At 36.7% G+C, this 22,256-nt stretch overlaps 1 protein-coding gene and 1 long non-coding RNA gene across 3 annotated transcripts in view; one reads left to right on the forward strand and one right to left on the reverse strand.

The window, feature by feature from the left end:
• On the reverse strand, positions 1-6,960 carry LOC141370518 (uncharacterized). Its single transcript, XR_012374601.1, has 3 exons — positions 6,920-6,960; positions 5,676-5,768; positions 1-98 (listed from the first exon to the last, which is right to left on the reverse strand). It is a non-coding gene; the product is annotated as an uncharacterized lncRNA (long non-coding RNA).
• Positions 6,961-7,033: 73 nt separating this feature from the next.
• Positions 7,034-22,256, forward strand: part of DHX36 (DEAH-box helicase 36) — a 49,237-nt gene continuing 34,014 nt past the window's right edge. For both annotated transcript variants that reach the window (XM_025880105.2, XM_025880110.2), the window contains exons 1-6: positions 7,034-7,384; positions 14,821-14,945; positions 15,689-15,917; positions 18,838-18,876; positions 20,226-20,396; positions 21,990-22,069. In XM_025880105.2, coding sequence (XP_025735890.2) covers positions 7,112-7,384; positions 14,821-14,945; positions 15,689-15,917; positions 18,838-18,876; positions 20,226-20,396; positions 21,990-22,069 — 917 coding nt within the window. In that variant the 5' untranslated portion in view covers positions 7,034-7,111. The remainder of the gene's footprint in view (positions 7,385-14,820; positions 14,946-15,688; positions 15,918-18,837; positions 18,877-20,225; positions 20,397-21,989; positions 22,070-22,256) is intronic.

The following is a 22,256-nucleotide window of genomic DNA, read 5'->3' on the forward strand; positions in this document are numbered from 1 at the left end:
CCCTTTTTTAGCAGTCACTGCTTCTTATAGAAAGCTGACTCTATGCCATTTTCTTTCAGGATGCTGGTATTCATTCCATTTCTTCATTCACCTTGGGCCTAGAAATAGTAACATCTCTGTTGCTACTAACTCCAGCTTAATGAAATCATTTACGGTCCCTTTAAAAGATCTTTTGTACTTGTATACATACTTTAACATATATATATAAAATATACTCTGAATTACTTTGTTTTACGATTGCTATCTATTTTCTATAGAGACTCTAACTGACATATCCACAATCTATAGCCTTTCAAGTGTGTAACTATCTTGGCTATACAGTGGAAAGAGCATTGGGCTAGGAATCAGAAGGCTTAGTTTCAACCTCTGATTCTGATTCTGACTCTACCACTGTTTTACCTACACTTACACTCTCTAGAACTCAGTTATTCTTGAGTGGATGTTAGAAAGATTAGGGATGAGGAGAGCCCAGGCAGGTAAGATTATCTGTAAAACCTTTTAGTCATACCATTATTTATAAAATTTTAAAATATTAAAAAAAGGTTAAGGATCTGCAACTTCTCTGTTATATGGAAACCCTACTATGATGAAGATATGATTCTCTTCTTCATTCAAGAAGAATACCCTTGATGGATCTAGGTAGAACACAGGTTTAGTGTTCTTAGAAGATCCAGACACCTCAGTGTTTATCAATTTTAGAATGAAGACCAGGACAACATCCTGACTTGTCTAAAAGATTCCGTAAAAGTCAGAGAAACAAGGAAACTGGTGATAGGAGCTGACAAAATTGGCATAAAGGAGGATAGATCAATTTGAGATAATGAAAAGTCTCCCAGAATTCCAGGGGAATGCAGGGATTCAATAATTAATTTTTCTCTTTAGCACAAACACTGGATATACTAAAAACTATAACCAGAGATTTAAAAAAAAATTCAAAATATGGTGTGCTTTCAAAGCTGTAAGCAGGAAATGTGTTGAAAGCTGAGATGAAGGAGGGAGGTCAAAATTTAAACACATCCTTCCTTCCTTTCCACCCCCACCCATATTCTCTTACAATAATAAGACTTCCTTCTTTTTTTACTTCCTATGTATCAGGGTTTTTCATTCCTTCCTATCATCTTTCTTAGGGCAGACACTCTCCCCTCTCTGGAGTTATAATTGTGAAATGTCTACTGGGGAACATGACTTATAGGGGAGAGGACTGAAAATATGTTGATTTAGTATTTCAAAAGTGTCTCTGATAAATAGATAAATGAGGTTTCAGTGATTGAAAATGGAAGCTTTTAAAGCAAGGAGGAATAAATAATGCTGCAGACACTTAGTTTTTTCTAACTGTCATAAGACTACATTATTTCTCATGAAATATATCAGTGACAGTGGGATCCTTGCCTTGGGGAGGTCTCATTCTTTTTAGTCCTTCCATCCCTTGACTTTCTTACCCTAGCTGTAATAAAATAGAGAAAAAAATGCCTATTCATAGGGCACCTGGGTGGCTCAGTCGTTAAGCGTCTGCCTTCGGCTCAGGTCATGATCCCAGGGTCCTGGGATCGAGTCCCACATCGGGCTCCCTGCTCTGCGGGAAGCTTGCTTCTCCCTCTCCCACTCCCCCTGCTTGTGTTCCTGCTCACGCTGTCTCTCTCTCTGTCAAATAAATAAATAAAATCTTTAAAAAAAAAATGCCTATTCATAGAACCTGACATATAATAAGCACTCAATAAATATCACTTACAGTATTATCATCCTTTTTTCCTAATTCTAGTAGTCATATGGATAGCGGCAGATGTGTCTGTGATACAACCTGAGAAGTTTTGACAGTAAAACTGTCAAAAGGGTGGTGCCACATGGTTTGAAAAGGATAGCACTTATAGCTGATTGTATATCCTGAAGATGGACTCAATATCTCCCATCCCACATGCTCCTCTTATAATTTGCCCTCCCATAGCGTGGTGAGGCCTAACTGCCCTTAAACCTGGGTAGACATCTATTACCATCTCAACTAGTAACTAGTTGCCTAGTTGCTATGTGACTTCTGAGGCTAGTTACTAAAAATGTCAGGTACTTCCACCTTGTTCTGTGACAATTGCTCTTGGAACCAGGCTGCCATACTGTGAGGAGGCTAAAACTAGGCCACACAGAGAAACTAAATGGAGAGGCTATACATAAGTGTTCCAGCCCATAGCCAGCTACAGTTCCAGGCAAAAACCAGGATCGATGGCCACCTCTCTCAATGAAGAGGTCTCCAAATGATTCCAGCCCCCAGCTATTAAGTCTTCCCATTAAGAGAGGGGGAAGAAAGAGAGAAAAAAGCCTAATAGAAGAATTTCATAATTACCTGAGATAAGGAAAATTAGCTAGCAATTTTAAGATGTTTCCACTATTGTTGCCTGGCAAGAAGGGAATTTAGACATTAGATCAGTAATAAATAATGATGATGATAATAATGAAACCCTACATTTTCTTGGTCCACCTGAGTTGTATTTTAAGTAAATTTATAATTTTACTATAACCGTTATAGTCAGGAAATATTCTCCACAAATTCTCTTTCAATGTAGCTAAAATTTTCCCAATTTGAGTTCCAAAATTTTATGTGACAAGATACTCTATTGAGCTATTTAATAATTCTCCTGTGTTTTTCTTGATTTGAAAAGAGCCATTTTCTCCATGTCCCCTACGCTACCCCAAAACAGCCAGATTCCTATATATCTAGGATTACTCTTATCAGCATGCCTTCTCCCCACCACCAACAAGAGGTAAGAGTCCATTAAGGATTCCATTTTCCAAGAGGAACACTAAAAAAAATTCCCACCCAGTCCCTCAGGAACATGAGATGCATGAAAAATTATGTTAGAGTTGTTGCACAGGGTTGGGGTAAAGCAAATGGAGAAGAGATTCCTTAACACTGGGAAAACTGTGGTCATTTCCCAAAGTGGTGTGGTCTTTGTGGCTCACCCTTGCTGCATTTCAGAAGTGGCCAGATTGGGATGACCATGCCTGTGGGCCTAGATACCAAACGCTGTGGGTTTGAAAGCAATGGTTTTGTACTCTGTGCCCAGCCCATGATCAGTGGAGAGCACATTTAAGAAAGACATCTTTTTAGCCTGCCCAGAGCACAGGACAAAGCAGAGAATCAGCAAGAGTAACAATGGCAATTATAATGGGCCAGTCACTCCTTTTGTTTATTGGCATTAGGTATCCTAAGAATTCTTGCTGATTTCAAGCAAAGCAGGAAAACAAAACAAAACAAAACCCAAAGTATCAACTGATACTTTTCTTTCCACTAATATCTTTGTGGTCTTTCCTTAAAAATCTTCCTTTTGCACAGATTTTTACTACAGTGACATTTGTTCTAAAGTGCCTAAAGCAATAGCCTCAAGCAATATCATATTACTTCATGCTAAAGAAGTCAGGAAAAATTTGCAATTTTATTTTTTAGTTATTGATAACTAAGATTCTACTTAGGATTAACAAACATGAGGTGAAGAGAAATAACAGAATTTATCAGGAAATAGAGATAGCACTACCTGTCTCTGGGGTTGTCATAAGGATTATGCGAAATATGGAATATCATATTACTTTTCTATTGCTTCCATAACAAATTACCAGAAACTCAGAGTCTTAACTTTAACACAAATGTAGTACCCTACAATTCTGTAGCATAGATGCTTGGTAAGGGTCCTCACTAGGCTAAAATCTAGGGGTAGGTAGGGCGTGTTCCTTTCTGGAAGCTCTAAGGGGGAATCCATTTCCTTGTCCAGCACTAGATGTTGCCTGCACTCCATAGCTTGAGACCCCCTTCCTCCATCTTCAAAGCCAATAGCAGGTGCCTGAGTCTTCAAATCACATCACTATGAAATTCTCTTCTGCCTCTTTCTTCCACTTTGAAGGATGCTTTTAATTATATAGAGCTCATCCAGATAATCTAGGAAAATCTCCCCATTTTTAACGTCAGCTGATTAGCAACCTTAATTTCCCTTGGCCATGTAATTTAACATATTCACAGTTCTAGGGACTAGGATGTGGACATCTATGGGGGTCATTATTCTGCTGACCACAAATGTGAACTGCCTAGCCCAATACTTAGCAAATGTTAGGCAACAAATAAATGCTAGTTTTCTTCCCCACTTACTCTCTATTAGTCTTATTACTCTATTAGTCTCTTCAGGCTGCCTTAATAAAACACCACAGGTTTCAGTGGTATTAAACCACTTTACTGGTTTAATAAATACTATTTATAAATAAATAAGTACCATATATTTATGGTATTATTCTGACTTAAACAACAGAAATTTATTTCTCATATTTCTGGAGGCTGAAGTCCAAGATCAAAGTGCTGGCAGATTTGGTTCCTGGTAAAAGCACCCTTCCTGGCTTGTAGACAGCTTCTTTGTCCACACATGGCATTTCCTCTGAGGAAAGAGAGAATGAGCTCTCTGGTATCTTTTCTTATAAGGACACTTATCCTGTAAGATTAGAGCCCCAATTTCATGACCTCATTTAATTGTTTCCTTAAAGGCCCCATCTCCAAATGCAGCTACCCTGGGGGTTAGGTCTTCAACATATAAATTTTGAGGAGACCATTCAGTTCATAAACTCTCTCACCTAACAATCCACACTATTTCCTTCAAATTTTGCCCTGACCATCCCCAATATGCTTACCCAATCTTACCTACTGAATAATTCAAATACTTGTCATAGCAGGTATGCCCAATGAATTCCAATATACTTATTGGAACTATTCGTTCTTATAGTCTTAATCATATTTGCCAAGAACTACCAAAATGTATCTGTCTGCTCTCTCTGTGTTTTTAACTGATGTAACCAACCACTTTCTAGACATCTCAATTCGTATGTTTTATGGGCTCCTCAAACTCCACATGTATTATTTAAATGCATTAACTCAACCCTTCCCTCAGTCGAAAAAAAAAAATCCTCCTCATCCTGTGTTCTTCATCTCAGGATATGGTATCTCTTTATTTGGTAGTCATTCAAATCTTAAACTCAAGAGTTATCTGACCCTTTCCTCTAATTGTCCACATCCAGTGAATCATCAAATCTGACATTTTTTATCTCTTAATATCTCTTAATTCCAGTCCTTTCCATATTCCATCTTGCCTCCCCTAAACCATTGCCTTTTAACTAGTCTCTCCATATCCACTCTTGCCTCCTCCATCCCTTTCTTTCAAAGCAGCCAAAAATAATCACTCTCCTACTTAAAGTTTACTGTTGTTCTCTATATGGTATATAAGGTCCTCCATGATTAGGCTCCTTTCTACCTCTTTGGTCTTCTCCAACAGTCTTTAAGTTTAAGGGTAGACTTTTCTCACTCTCCAATATATATATTTTAAAGATTTTATTTATTTATTTGAGAGAGAGCAAGAGTGAGAGAGAGAACACGAGCAGGGGGAGGGACAGAGGGAGAGGGAGAAGCAGACTCCCCGCTGAGCAGGGAGCCCGACATGGGATTCGACCCCGGGATCCTGAGATCATGACCTGAGCCAAAGACAGATGCTTAACCAACTAAGCCACCCAGGCACCCCTCACTCTCCAACATTTTATCATCTCTCTTCACACATATTGTTCCCTCCACCTGTAACAATCTCTTGACTCCCCATTAGTCTGGCTAGTCTACTCTCAAAAGTCGCTGCTTAACTTCTCATTCTTTAAAAAGGACTTACCTGACTCTAAAATTAAATTATTTTGCTGTAACATCTAATGGCTGTTGGGAAAGAAAATCTTTTCCTCTACTGTCTTAGGTTTATCCTGGGGGTCTAAAAATTAAAACAACAAAAGACAGATTAGCAAGAGAAGAGACAGATTTAATCACATACATGTGGGACTTCATATAAAAATGTGATTCAGAGAGAAGGTTAGAACTTGGGGCTTATATACTATCTTAATAGGGGAAAGGGAGGAGGAAAAACATACTCGTGGGAAAACAATTTCTAGGAAGGAAAAATGGGCTCTTATGAGAATAGATGGAATATATAATAGTCTTGTGACAATTCCTGCTTAAGTGTGATGCTGATTTCTAGTCTCCAGTGATGAGTCAATTTTGTCAGTTTCTCTCCCAGGGGAAGGGATTTATGACAACTGAGTTCTTTTGAATTCTTTTGGGAGGCTCTGCTTTTAGGCAGTTAAAATATTTCAGGAACTCAAATGCCTCTGCTCAAAATAACTACTATGCCAGAGGTTTAGTCTGGACCCCTTCAGAGCATACAACATTTTCCTTTCTTAACTCATTGCACAGTCATTTCTTTTGCCTTTCCAAGACTGTAAGCAAATGAAAGCTGATGCCACACTTGTCTTGCTCAGTATCCCCAGCACCTTTAAATCAATTAAAATATGTAAATGAACCAGATGTCTCTGGTGAACATCCAGGCCTGTGTGGCCCAATCACTTGATTTATTCAAAAACAGCTGTGCTAGACACTAAGTGGCCTGGTTAATCAACAATAAATGGCTTCACATGAACATATGAATCTTCAATTGCCTTTTTATTTAAGTTGCCTAAGAGCATTTTTTTGATTTTTGGCAGCCATGCTCCTTGTTATGCTGTTGGATAAAGGCAATAATGACAATCCTTTAAGAGAGGCAGGGACAGTTTTATACTTATTTGAAACACGTGTCAAGCTGTTTTTAAGATGCAGCTACTAAAAAAAAATGATAAACTCATTTCTTTCGAGACTTTTAGGAGAAAATGCCTCCAGCCACAGGTTCTTTTATTGTGTCAATAGACGTTTACTCTCCAGGGTCTAATTGGAAGCAAACTTCGGATTTCACTACGGGTAATAAAAAAGTAAAAAGCAAAACCCATTTCCTCACATGTTGGGCGTAGGTAAAGGAAACCTGCGAGGCTTTGCTCACTTTCCGTCCACGGGTACAAAGGTAGACAACAAAAGGCACATCAAAGAGGACTTCACCTGAACCACCTTCCCGACCACCGAGGTCGTCCGCCCGTGACGTCACCGGAAGCAGCTGCTGTGACGCCCAAACGGCCCTCCCTCTCGCGCTGGGCGCCGGAAGCAAAACGGAAGGGGACGTGCACCCGCTTCCGGGCCCAGGCGCCATTTCTAGCGGTTGCAGGTTCTCACGAGTTGTAGTCCGCTGGGACAATGAGCTATGATTACCATCAGAACTGGGGCCGGGATGGCGGGCCCCGCAGCTCCGGCGGGGGTTACGGAGGAAGCTATGGGGGGGGCCATGGAGGAGGCCATGGAGGGAACCGAGGCTCCGGAGGCGGCGGCGGCGGCGGCGGCGGTGGCGGTGGCGGAGGAGGTGGTCGAGGCGGCCGCGGCCGACATCCCGGGCACCTGAAAGGCCGCGAAATCGGCTTGTGGTATGCGAAGAAACAGGGACAGAAGAACAAGGAAGCGGAGAGGCAGGAGGTAAATCTGAGACTGGATAGCGGGGAGGGATGAGACAGGACAGACATTTTTTCCTCTTCCGCCGCCCGTAACCTTTTCTTTGCTTTTTTTTTTTTTAAAATGGTGCATATGCTGTGTGAAGTGTGGAAAGGTATTCTGCTAAAACTTCCGGTAGCGGATATTTTGTCGTTTTTCGTTACCCATGCTCATCTGACCCGAAGCAGTTAGGAATTTATGCAAGCTGAGTGTATATTTTGTTTTGAGGACTTGAGAACTGTGAACAAAACAGATGTTAAGTTCAGGTCCTCTCCGAGATTAACTTTATTGGGGTGTCAGTGTCATAGTGTCCCTGGCTACCCTTTCTGTTAGAAAAATTATGGCCACTTTTATTTAAATTCTTTGCCTGAAGAGCTCGAAAACTGTGGCCTACTTCATAACATAGGTTTGCGCAGAATAAAAGCTGTCAAGCACTATTTTGAATGTAGGTCGTTCGGAAGAATAGTCTAGCTTTCATTTTTAGTATTAAAATAACCATAGACGCAGGGGTTTTTTTTTTTTTGCTTTTGTGCTGGGCTGGGGAGAGTTCTGTTGATTAGTACCTCCTCTTTGAGAATAAAACAGGATCCTAGAAATAGAAGAAATTTCAAAAGATGATCTGATTTAGGCTCTTCAGGTTGGTGATTGCCCATTTGATTTGTATCTTGAAGATCTGTAGTAAGGGAAACATTAAAGTTCCCTTGGTTGGAACTTTAATTTTTTTAATCTTTTTTTTTAAACAGAAGTTTTCTTATTATAAGTCTGAGACATCTTTTTAGTAATTTCTTTAAAAGCATCCTTCATATTAGATACAGATAGATAATTAAATCCTCATTTAGATTTCTGTTTCTTAATCATTTTTATTTCTTTATTTTTCTTTTATTCATGTCATTTTCATCAAAGTGTTTTTTGGCCATTATCCATTTATCTTCACACCTTACCACATTCTTCTCTTTTAATTTATATATATTTTATGTATATATATTTGTCAGCCCAAAATTAACTTGTTCTTTGAGCAGACTTTTTTCTTAAATGAAGGGAAGCTTATCTAAGTCATCTTAAAATTGGAAGAATAATAGACTGATTGCTATAAAAGGATGTACACAGTAACTAGAAAGTTATTCTTCATTAAATTTTATTTAGCCCCTGTTTCCTACAAGGTGTTATGCATGTTGCCATGGGGATCTGAAGAAATATGATGTTGGGAAATATAATGGTTGGGAAAATAAGACGTAAACAGATGGAAAGTTTAATCAGGAAAAATTGTTCGTTATTATTTCCATCTGAAGCTAGTTGTGTGATGGATCATTGTAAATGGAACTCTGGATTTCTACCCTCTCCCCAAACTTTATTTTAGTAAATGTTACTACAATTTACTCACTTGCCAGGCCAAAACTGGATTTATCTTTGATATTTCTTTCATTTCAGCACATCTGTGTGCTCTGCCTTCTTAGTTTATCCCAAATCTAACCACTTGTCTCCACAGCAGTTACCCCACAGATCAAGCCACCGTTTTGTTCAGTGTTCTTGGCCTCTTAACGAATCTTCTAGCTTCCACTCCTGCTTTCCACTGAGTCTGTCCTTTGTAGAACCACTCATGGTGCTTTCAAAAGCAAAAATTAGATCATCTCATTCTCTAGCTCACAATTGGGATTGGAAGCCAGATCACTTCTGAGTTTAATACATTTGAGCTGCATCCTAACATGTTTTACAGGAAATCTTAGTAATAGCTTCAGTATTCCAGGTTTCCTTCTGTGTACTGAGCCCATGTCCCCAATATAATGTAATTATAGCTTTTGTAAATATACTTCTATTTTTGTTTTGTATTACAGGTCTCATACCATTCTCTCTGAAATGCGTCTCCATTTTCTCAATCTGAACATGACCATTTTTCAGTGATTGGTTTATCCTACTTTTTTTTTTTTTTTTGGACCACCTTCAGCCATATGTGATTGCTTCCCAGTCAATTTCCTTAGCTTTCAAATACTTTTTAAGTAATTCCTGTGTTTACCAAGTTGTTGCATTGTAACAATGTGCTCTTCTTCTTTCAACTTCCTTTTTTTTTTGTGCATCTGAAACATTTGAGACATTATCTTAAGCACTGTGTTAATAGAATATAATCACTGTCTTACAGAAATGGTGGTGTTAGGGGCTGTTAGAGGGATAGAATACAATGTTAAAGTATTATAATGAGAATATGGGCTATCACCTAACTCAAACTAAGAAGATTCTAGGTTTTCCAGAAGAAGTAACCCTTAAGCTGAAGGTTGAAAGATAGCAAAGTGTGTGTGTGTGTGTGTGTGTGTGTGTGTGTGTGTGTGTGTGTTTGCAATTGGGAGATTTGGAAAGGGATTTTCAGGCAGAGGTAGCAGCATGTGCCACAATTTAGAGGTTAAGAGGAATGTGTTCAAGGAACTGAAAGAATAGAGCATAGGGTGTTTAGTGTGGTGAGATGAAGGTAGAGCAGTGGCTTTCAAACTTGTTGACCACATCCCACAGAAAGGAATATATGTTAATTTGCACGCAGTACACACATACGTATAACTGAACAAAAAATGTCATAAAATAATACTTAATTATCTGTATATTGCTCTGGGTGTGTTGTTTTTGCTTTTTTTTTATTAATACTGGTCATGATCCTTTATAAGCAGCAATTTGAAAAGCTTAGGACTAGAAAAATAAGCAGGGCCTTGAAATTCATTGACTTTCCTGTAAGAACTCCTATAAGTCATTAAATCATTTGAAGCAAAAAAAATGAAATGATTGAATTTGTGTTTAAATTCATTGTGGCAGGAGTATAGAGAATGAATTGAAAAGAGGCAGTCCTGGGACAGGAACCAGTTAAGTAGCCTTTGCAGTAATTAAAGTGAGAAATGATAGCTTGAATTAGGACATTGGGAGTGGAGATGGAGGAGAGTGACAGATTAAAGTGATTTAGGAGACAGATTCAAAAGTGCTTTTGTCTGGAGGCAAGGGGAAAGCAAGTATTAATAAATGACATGTTTATGTAAGGAACAGGCTTGATGAAGGAAGATGATGGACAGCTTAAGGACAGGGTTTGATTTTGTTATAGGGCATAAAAGCAAGGATTTCGGGGTGCCGCCTGGGTGGTTCAGTTGGTTAAGCGTCTGACTTGACTTTGGCTCAGGTTATGAGCTCAGAGTCTGCTTGAGATTTCTCTCTCCCCCCCCCCATGTGTGAACACTTTCTCTCTCTCTAAAATAAATAAAATCTATGAAAAAAAGCACAAGGATTTCAGGGAGGTAGAAGGCCATGTGGATCTGATGTGGGTGCAGCCTAAATTCTATAGACCATTGTTTTCTTTTTTTCTTTTTTTTAACTAAAAGGGTGGTTTTTAATGGGAACCAGAGGCATGGTTACAATTACATATAGTCTGACACAAAAAACCAGTGGGTGATCAGGAGTTGGAAGGTTACAAAGTAATGAGGGTAACACTGGGTACAAGAAGAAAAGCTGTTGCAGAACCTCAGGAGCCAAGCTGATACAGCCTCAGAGCATTGTTTTCAAACTTAAATGTGCCTAGGAATCAACTGGTACCTTGTTAAAATGTGGGACTGGAGTGGAGCCAGAGATTCTGTTTTCCTTACAGACTCCCAGATGGTGTCAGTGTTGCTAGCTTGTGGATCACAAGAGTTGTTCAATGTATAACAAGAAAATTTAAGAGAGGAGTAAGAGAAGATCCTTAGATTCTTACCTAGGAAGGAGCAGCCAGAGAAGAGGAAAAATGAAATGGGTGTTGTTTTGGAATCCAGGAGCAGTGTTTAAGGGAGCAAAGAGTATACAAAGAAGGGAAAGTAGTCAATATTAGCATATGTCACAGAGAGGTCAAATAAGGTAAGTGCTCAGAATGTATTGGATTTAGCAACAAGGTCATTGGTAACCTTGATGAGATCCCTTTCTGTGGAGCGGTCCGAGGTAAAAGCCAGATGGCAGTGGGGTGGCTAGCGAAGGAGAGAGGAAGTGGAGTACTTTCAAGCAGTTTTACTGTGAAGAGGAGGAATAAAGGGCAGTAGCTGATTGGGTTGGGAGAATTCAAAAGAGGATTTTTTGTTTAAAAGTAAAGAGATTTGGGGTGCCTGGGTGGCTCAGTCATTAAGCGTCTGCCTTCGGCTCAGGTCATGATCCCAGGATCCTGGGATCGAGCCCCGCATTAGGCTCCCTGCTCGGCGGGAAGCCTGCTTCTCCCGCTCCCACTCCCCCTGTTTGTGTTCCCTTTCTCACTCTCTCCCTGTCAAATAAATAAAAATCTTAAAAAAAAAAAAAAAAGTAAAGAGATTTGACTATCTTCTTGTTCATGTACTGGTGGTAAGGAGTCAGTGGAGAAGAAACATATCAGGTAGACTAAATTATGCTGTAGTAGTAAGCAGCCCCCAAATCCTAATGGGTTATAACAACAAAGGTTGGTCTTTCTACTCACATTACTGGTCCATTGCGAGTTAGGTTGAGAGTCCTCCTGGCTCACAGAGCTCCACCCATCTGGAAAACAGCAGGTTTTGGTAGCAATGGGAGGGAATACAGTAAATTGCCCTGATTCTTTGAGACTCCCATTCACATTTCTCTGGCCAGTAAGCCACATGTCCATGCTTAACTAATGGGTGGAAAAATGCAGTTCTACCATATACTTGGAAGGAGGCAAACCAGAATATTGATCAGCAGGCTAATAATGACTACCAGAGAGAGATTTAGGAAAGGAAGGTAAATCTCAAGAGAAGGATTAGCCCTGAGGAGGTGAAAGGTAACCTTAAGCAGGAAGACGGACTCCACTTCCCTTTTAACAGGAAGGAAGAGAACAAAAAGATTCTGATACTTGTGGGTTTAGGTTTAGTGGCAGGCAGTTAAGGACTTTCTTTGGTTTTTGTTTTCTTTGTGAAATACTGTGTGTGAAATGTTGAGGGTGAACTGAAAGGTGGTATTGGTTTAAAATTGCAGATAACTAGAAGCTGATAAACATAGACAGTTTGCTAGAAATCATAGAGGGTCTCCTCTGCCAGGGATTTATGACTCGAAGCAGCAAGAATATTTAAGATATCCAAAAAAGGGAAAAACAAAATAAATACTATGATAAAATAGACATGAACCACAAAACGTGACTGAGATTCTCCATGCTGGGGGTGAGGTAGAGTGAAGGGTGATAATGCTAGAAGGCTAGGAGGAGGTAACCTACCAAAAAAAAAAAAAAAAAAAAGCTAGATCCAGGTTTGGAATTTTGGCACTCTTAAATTCTCCACTGCCCACAGCCTGTGGAGCCTCATCATGGGAAGAACCTTGTTAAAAATTACTTACAGAAAGTGGGGCGCCTGGGTGGCTCAGTCGTTAAGCGTCTGCCTTCGGCTCAGGTCATGATCCCAGAGTCCTGGGATCAAGCCCCACATTGGGCTCCTTGCTCCTCGGGAGGCCTGCTTCTCCCTCTCCCACCCCCCCTGCTTGTGTTCCCTCTCTCTCTTTGTTTCTCTGTCAAATAAATAAAATCTTTAAAAAAAAAAAAAAAAACACAGAAAGTATAAATTGTGTTTTCATTAAAAACTATAAATTATGTTTTTAGGGCCTATTTCATTTTTTAATCATCCAGATTTTTGTGGATATCTAAAATTCATACAGCAAGGTAAGGAGAACTTTTGTTCTTCTAGTAGAGGCAAAAACTTCAAAATGTAAGGTTTTGATTGGTTGAAGTAATGATTTAGTGTGAATTTCAGTTGGAAATAAATTGTTCCTCAGATAAAAAGTACTTAATCTTACCTTTCCTATTTTGAATGGAAGAAACAGTGCCTTTGGGCCCTTGAGGTGTTTGGAAAAACTAAGACTTTGCTTGATAATGACTTTATGTACTGGGGCTTCCTTCCCAGTGTAGTCTGTAATCATTAAGTGTTACTGTAGATTCTAACTGCCAGGAAAAAACGTAACTTGATAACCGTCTCATGTAGGTACACAGAGCAATAAATGTTAACAAGTGCTGAAGGCATTACAGAATTTAAAGTATGGGACAAAAATGTTCTAATAATGATCCTCTGTGTTGGATGTCCCAAGACCACTCTCAGATTCTGGTGTACTCACAGTAATGGTTTTTTTTACAACAGATGATTACAGATTAAAATCATCAGAGGTAAAAAAGATTCGTAGGGCAGAATCTAGGAGAAACCAGGTACAAGCTCCTAGTCCTAGTGGAGTATATCCCATGCTATGAAGAAGAGATACGTTAGTCTGATACAGAAACCCTTTAAAAAGATTTTCATGCTGTAAGGTTAAAAAAAAAAAAAATGAGGGGGGCTTTAGTATCTGTCAATAAGCAGATTTTGCTGCAACCTGTAATTTCGTAAGGCTTTCCTATCAGCCAGAGTTTTACTATATTGGAGTTTTAATTGCATGATAATGATGCTTTTTGTAAACTCTTCAATAAGTTGCAGAAGTTTTCTGGAATTCTTTTTGTGTATTTCTTTAAAGAGAAAAACGGTTTTAACACAAAAGTCACACATGCTCATTATAAAAGATAAATTCAGCCATTCATCCATTTGACAAACTTCACTGCAGCATCTACCATGTGTCAGAAATCTGTCTGGAAGAAATACTGCAAAAATGTAGAACGTAAAGTCACTAACCTTTTTTAATATAATAATGAAAATAAGATCCTGCTGCATATATTTTCTGCAACTGGCTTTTTTTCATTTAATACCTTGAGCATCTTTCCTGTTTGCACACTTAAAGCAAAATCTACCCTGTCTTAACTACTGGGTTTAAAAATTCAACTAATTATAATGTACAGCTATAAAAGAACAGTTTTAGAAATTCCTGTTTTTACTGTGTATGGTGTAACTTCTGTCTTCTCTGGTTTTTTGTTGTTGTTGTTCTCATTCTATGAATCAACTGCATAATTGCCACATTGGACCATCTGCATGAGTGTTGATCAATTTTATTTATTCCGTCTCGACTCAGCCTTCTTACTTCCCCAAATATTCATCCTTTTAGTGTAAGAACTTTAAAATGCTTGTTGCAACCAAAATATTTCCAGTTTTCAACTCGGCTTTTTTTTTTTAACCAAACATTTGCGTTTTAATAACTTTAATTGTATCTTTGAAAATTAAGATAGGGAATAATTGATAATAATCAGTATGTGAGAGGGTAGAAGATAAGGAACCAAAGTTTTATTAATAAGGGACATAAATGTACTTTCTTTGCCAGTCATATTAGAGGTAATTTTATAGCTACATAGCAGAAAAAGGTTTAGAAGGCTATATGCAAAAATGTTAACGTTAGGTTTATGAAGTGAAATTGGACTAGAGGGCAAGGGTGGGGTAATTTAAATTTTATATATGTTTGTTGGACATGTATTTACCTTTTTGTTGTGAAATAATTTTGCACATGCTTTCTAATGTTGATCAGGATACTTTTTGCTTTGCACAAAATAGAGAGCTATAGTACACATGGATGAACGGCGAGAAGAACAGATTGTGCAGCTGCTTCATTCAGTCCAAGCGAAGAATGGTAAAGACTCAGAAGCACAGATCTCCTGGTTTGCTCCTGAAGATCACGGGTAAAACAAAACATGTTCTTTGACAGAATGGACAGAGTAACACTTCTTCATAGCTTTGGCTAGGGAAAGAATGGTAATAAAGATAATATCTTTAGACTCATCAGTAAGTGAAATTCAACTTTGAAGTAAGTTTTTTTTTCTTATGTAGACTGAGCATATTTGCTGAGAGGTTGAACAATATATGCATTACACAGAAAGCCAAATGGTAAGAATAGTCTATTTGGACTTGAGATTTATTAAGTTATTATTTATTGTTTTCCTACTCATCATCTTTGTATTTCCAAAATTCTCCTGTGGGAGAGATCTGGAAGAAGTTGAATTGTTGCTGTTTTAGGATGATCACAGGAGCTGTATCATTTAGAGGAAAAATTAGTAGAGGTTTTTCTGGAACTGTGTAATGTAGCTTCGCATTTATAGCCTCAGAAAGGGTAGCAGGAAGAAGATGAAGTTGTGAAATAAAACAAAGCTCAGAAAATCAGAAAAAAATACTGTTAAGTCAATGCAATGGAGGGATGACTGTTGTGTGAATTTTAATTTTTTTAACTATCACAAGGAATAACTTACCTGGTAATACCTATTTACAGGGAGGGAAATCTTGAATTCATTGTAAGAATCTATTTTCTTAATTGATCTAAGAAAAAATTGAAGCTGGTGATTTTGAAATAGATGGCATATTGTTTTGTTTCAGGGCTTGAGCGGCTCTTCATTTAGCCTTTTATCATTTTTTTATTTTGTCAAAACAGATATGGTACTGAAACTCCTGAGAACAAACCCAACTCAGAGAAGAAACTTGAGAACCAGGAAAAGAAATTAATAAGTCAAGAAAAGAGAACATTTAGAATCAGGGACAAATATATTGACCGAGATTCTGAATATCTCTTGCAAGAAAATGAACCAGATGTAACCTTAGACCAGCAACTATTGGAAGATTTACAAAAGAAAAAAAGCGACCTTCGGTATATTGAAATGCAGGTAATGGAAAAGCAAGATGTGGAAAAAGTTTTTATTTGTCATTTCTTCTCAAATTGGATAAAAATAGATTTATGTTTAGAGGTACTACATGGTATAGATAAGTGGTATTTCAATAGCCCATCCCCTGTGGGAATTCTTGTATACTAGAGAAGAGCAGTGGGAATGGAATTACACTACAATATAAACTAAGGTAGCCTGTGTCATCTACAGCAGCTTATATAGTGAGGAGAAGGAATTAGTTTAACTTTTCTAGGCCAGTTTAGTGAGATGTTGTAAGAAACAAGGTGGTTGGAATTGTAAGGTTTCTAGACCATTTTATCCAACCCCTTCCTTTTACAGATGATAAAATTAAATCCCTCGAAGTTATTATGTGCTTATGTTCAACATTTTAAAGATGGGACTGTGACAAGAGCAGGAATTCTCCTGAGTTTTTCAGTATGTTCTTTCCATGCTAGGCAAGATATTTTAAGGTCCCTTCCTGTTAAAACATAAAATTTATGTTTTGTAGATATTCTAGAATAGATACAATAAAATGTTCACATGTATTTCTTTTAAGAGAAAATACTGAGGAAATTTTGAGGGCCATACCTTTAATGTGCACATGTGTACTACCCTTTGTGAGAAAACCAGAATATCACATATTCCATAGGAAAGAAAGGATCCATTGACTGTCGTTAATGATCAGGTTGGATATCCTGATTAGAACAGATGAGGTGAGGTTGTCCAGGGGTGGAATTCTGTAGCTCTTTAATGCCTATTTAGTGAAAAAAAGATTCGAGGGCAGGAGATTTCAAGTTGAATTACTTCAGAATGTTGTGGTTGAGAGAAGAGCTTCTTTTATAGCCTTAGGAAGAAGGAGAGTTAGCTACTATCTGCTTTGTATGGAGGACAGGAGAAAGAAGGTGAGTGATCTAATTCAAAGGAAGTTAGGAGAAGAAATGTGCAGAACATAAAAATAGTTAGTGATCTTCCCATTAGCTAGACACTTGCAGAAACTTCACATGTCCTACATCATTTAAAACTTCCAACAATCCTGTACAAGAGTTTACACGTCCGCTAAAGAGGAGGAAAAAGAATCTTAGCTTAAATGACCTATCTACAGTTGCACAGCTAGTAAAAGAATCAGGTCTAAAATTCAGATGTGTTTAAGAGCTCAGCTTTTTAATCCTTTTTGGTAATATGCCGTATTTTTTTTGGTTATCATTCATTTAATAAACATTAATTTTCCACTTGCTAAAAACCTGTGATTGTGCTGTGTTTTCTGAAGACTAAGTCATTTCCTGCCCTCAGACAGCTTGTAATCTCATTATCTCTTATCTCAGGGTTACAGCCCAATATTAGGAAATTAGAAATTAGGTTTGTCTGTCTTGAGAAAGAATATTGGGTTGTAACTTTTCATCAGCATTTACATATTTAAAAAGCAAAAGAGATTAATGCTAGTTTCAAGTTTAATGGGTTAGTTTATATATAACTTATATATTGAGATGGTTACATTTGAGTACATGAAGTACTTTTAGAAATCATTAAGTGATTTTAAATAATTTAAATATTATAATAAAAGAAAGTACTTAAGAAAATTGTGGCAGCTTGTTACTTCAAATTGCTAGAATTCATTTAAGTCATCATATTGACTCTCATTTTTTATGGTGCTGATGAGAATTACCTGATTGGCCATAACAAGCATGATGACTGTAGTTAATAATCTGCATTGTATATTTGAAAGTTGCTTAGAGAGATCTTAAAAGTTCTTATCCGAAAGAAAAAAAATGGTAAATATGTGGTGATGAATATTAACTAGACTTACTGTGGTAATAATCACTTCACAGTATATAAAGATACTGAATCATTATATTGGTACACCTGAAAGTAATATGCTATATGTCAATTATATCTCAAAAAAAATAGGGGATTTTTTTCAGTCTCCTGTTTTGACAGGTAGGCAAAAAATAAGGATGATTTTTCAAGAAATAAAAATTAGGAAAAAATATGATGGCAATAATGTACCAGATTACCTAGGACAGTTCTAATTTTATGTGGGTTTTTTTTTCCATTTCAATAAAGGGAGTTTGTTAAGCTGTGGTTATTTTTTTATACCATTGAAGTTTTTTCATGTACATAGGTCATTGTAAACCATAGCACTCCTCTAAGTGTATGTCATTTTTATGTAGTGTAGGTTTGAGATTCCATAAAAGTTTTCAAAATTAGAAAGACCTTATCAAACAAGATACAGGACTTAATCATTTCCTCTTTTTAGTATTCCAGTTGAAATTCACCAAAAATTTGTTGAGTAGCTTTTATGTGTCAGAAGCTGCTACTTGCTTTTTTTATAAAGGTTTTTCGTTCAGATTTCATGGCAACCCTATGATAAAACCTTTGAGGGATTCAGAATCCAAGTTTGACTTAAGATCACAGTTCTTAAATGGCAGTACCAGATTTTTCTGTTTCAGATATTACTTGTTTTAAGTTTTCTTTTATTCTCAAAAGTGAGTACCCAGAAATAATTAATCTGCTCCAGTGCCTAATGGATTAGTAAATGGTGGATCAATGGGTGGGAAAATGAATGTGACATGGAAAACAAGTCTAAGATGAATATGTAAAATAAACAGAAAAAATGGTAAAAGTAACTTAGGGATTATAAGAATGCTATTAGATGACAGATCAGATTTCATTTTACTGCCACTTTAAGATTCTGTTGAATATAATAGAATTCTTTTTCAGTGTTTCAAAAATAAAGGGGATTGCTAAGTATATTAGTTCTTTTTATAAAAATTCTTTTTTAAGTCTTGGTACTTGACATAAGCTGTAAGGTAATAAAAATGTTTTGGGATTCTAGCATATTTATGATATATTCTGATTACTATGATTATAATTTGGTTACGTTTCTTTTGTGAAGTTTAAAAATAGTTTTTTTAATTTTCAGCATTTCAGGGAAAAGCTGCCTTCATATGGAATGCAAAAGGTAAAATGAATATACACTATTTAATTTGATTTGCAAAGTATTTAAATATAATTTTTAAATCTCTGCATCAAGAGAAAATGTAAATGGACCTTCCCCTAAAGGGTATTACTGAAAGTTCATTTTAGTCCTGAATTTTTGAAGGCCCAAAAGAAAAAATTGGTCATGAAACAATTTTCTGTAACTTTTCTCATTTCTGTCTATAATTGAAATCTTTAGAACTTCAAAAATAGAATTTTTATATATAAGTTAGTTTGGGGAAATGCCCTTGCACTTAATTTGAGACCAAGCATTTTAATTAAAATTGAGGCACTACTGAAAATAGTGCCTTAATTAATTTATTATCCTTTATTACGCAGTCACCTTAGAGAATAGTAGAGTCCCTTATCCTTCTCTGTTCTCTCAGCCTCACTTTGTTTTGGTTTTGGTTTGGTTTTCATAGCCCTGAACTACCACCTGCCACAGTGTGTCTTTCCCTCCTAGGCCATTTTAAGTTCTTGAGGACGGAGTGTTCACAGTGTATTAGTTGACTTGGTACAGTGCCTGACATTCTGTCAAGCCCCAGTAAATACTTGTTGAATGAATAAATCCCATACTGCTTCTCTGTATTTATAAGCTATAATTTCAGTGTTCGAACTTGGAACTTGTTCTGATATATGTAGTGTGTTAGAGTAGATGGAAAAATTTTTAAAGGTGGGTTTTCTAATTAAACTAGATAAAAGTAATCTCTAATACCTTTTTGAAGTGGTAGGATGGTTTTATTAATACAGTGACTATTACTAATGAAAATATTAGTGTTTATAATTTTTAAAAAAGATCTTTCCCAAATAGGTTTTCCAGATAATTGAAGTTTACCAGTTTGATTTAGGTATTTAAAAATTTTATTGTAATTATCTGAAAGGAAATAATCTTAAGTTACACTCTTTCTTGTTCTCTGAAATAGTATACAAAACTTGTTCTGCAGATAAAGCCATATCGTATGAGTTGTGATATAAGTCTTTAAGGTCCTTAGTGTTGTTTAGGTATTGGGATTTGTCTTGTACTCAGTAGCCTTACACATCAACATTCTTTTTAATTAATGTTCATTCTTACGTATAAAACTTACCGCTGTCTCTTGTTGGTGTGTTTTCCTTTAACAGTGCCTGGCTTTGTTCTTTTTATAATTTGGTGCTGCTTTTCTCTTGAAAGCTGGTGGATCCAGTACTCAAACTGCCAGCATTGCATTTAATGAAATTTTAAAAGCATTAATATGTTTGTTAAAAGCGATTACCTTCAGTTTGATAGAATTGTGATTACTGCCTTTTCAGGCTTCATCACCATATGTCCTTCACTTATTTTCCGTTTTGAAATAGGAATTGGTAAATATGATTGATAACCATCAAGTAACAGTAATAAGTGGTGAAACTGGATGTGGAAAAACTACTCAAGTTACTCAGTTCATTTTGGATAACTACATTGAAAGAGGAAAAGGATCTGCATGCAGGATAGTTTGTACTCAGCCAAGAAGAATTAGTGCCATTTCAGTAAGTAATGTCTCACTTTTTAAAATCCCCCACTTTTTATTTTCCATTCTCCCAGTCAAAATAAACTGATTTTGAAGGTTTGTAGTGATTTCTTAGGTTTGGGATATGCTGTTATGAAAGTAAATATTTGGTAGTAAACACCAAAAGCTCAAATGATCTCTTGCTGATAATAGGTGTTTAAGATAAATTAGAAATCCAGGCAAATTTTATTATAAAACTAGAAGAATAGAAAGCTGATAAATCTTTATAAGATTATAAGCTCCAAAAAATGTCCAACCTGTAATTTTTATATGTAAATTTCAATTATAAAGATTTATGGTTATATTTACTTATATGATGGTGCTATTTATTATCTCTAAGTCATGTAATACAGAATCTGATTAGGAACTGCATTACCAATTATGGCAATATTTTGGAGGAAATATAGTATACATTTTAAACTGATTTCTGAGAAATACTGTTTAAAAAAGTACAGTAACAATCTTTTTGGTAGAATCGTATTCCTAGGAATTACGTAAAATCACAGAAAAATAACCACTTTTGTCATAATACAATTATAGAGCTAGATTTAAGTAAGGTAAAAATATTTTCATTAATGCAGCATTACCATATATATTGACAGTACAAAGATATGCTAACTAGGTTATTTTTTATTTTTCTAAGATCTGTTAGTATTTGAATGGGCAATTTAATAAGTAATAAAAAGTGAAATAATGGTCTTAAGTCTGTGAATACAGGATGTACTGATTGGAAAGTTTTACTTCTGAAGTATTTTCTTAATTACGCCATTTTCTGTTTCTAATCTCATAAATCACTGTTCTGTCACAAGATGACTGTTGGTTACTTTTAGTTACATAAATCAGTATTGGATTATAATAATATTTCATCAATTCCAAGTTCATCTTTGGCAGCCATAACTTTTAGAACACAACTGAGAACCAGGAATTAAGCAACACCAGTCTCTACCAAGAAGAAACAAACAAAAAACTGGAGAAAAAAAGTATCAACATGTATTTACCCTCAAATTACACACAGGTTTGATAAGTTTAGACCCATGATTTTAACTTTTTTTTTTTAAGATTTATTGTTTATTTATTTGACAGAGAGAGATAGCAAGAGAGGGAACACAAGCAGGAGGAGTGGGAGAAGCTGACTCCCCGCTAAGCAGGGAGCCCAATGCAGGGCTCAGTCCCAGGACCCTGGGATTATGACCTGAGCTGAAGGCAGACGCTTAACGACTGAGCCACCCAGGCGTCCCTAAGATTTTAACTGTTAATGGAAAAGTCAAAAGAAAGGTAGAATGAGTAAGAGCATACTATAGAAGGGCACTTTGAAAATAATGAGAGAGAATTTGGCCTTGGAGGGCTTTATAAGAGGAGATGAAAAGTAAATTTAAGAAGCAAGGAGTCTGCAGATTTTAAGGGACAACACACAGTTTTAGATCCCTGGGATTTTAGAATCTGTCTCTCTTTTTTTAACTCAGGAAAAACTGATGAACATTTTTTCAACAATCCCAGATTTCATGGATGTTCCAGATGTTTTTCCTAAAGGAAATTATATTTTCTTTGAAAATGTCTTTTATTTTGATTAAAGGTTGCAGAGAGGGTGGCTGCAGAAAGGGCAGAATCTTGTGGCAATGGTAACAGTACTGGATACCAGATTCGTCTCCAGAGGTAAAGAATGTTCACCTGTTGTGTGCAGGTAGATTTTAGAGAAACTTTGAAGTTAGATATTCAAGAGAAAAATGTTCCCTGTTGTCATGCTGATTACTGTTAAAATTAACATTTAGAATAACTACAGCATAGAAGGCTTGCAATTCACTTTTTTAATCCAAACTCGTGTTTGGTTGCCTTTTTAAAA

Source organism: Callorhinus ursinus, unplaced genomic scaffold (assembly GCF_003265705.2).
Source record: "Callorhinus ursinus isolate GAN/ISIS: 27379988/994484 unplaced genomic scaffold, GSC_fseal_2.0 scaffold1, whole genome shotgun sequence".
Taxonomy (NCBI): Eukaryota; Metazoa; Chordata; class Mammalia; order Carnivora; family Otariidae; genus Callorhinus; species Callorhinus ursinus.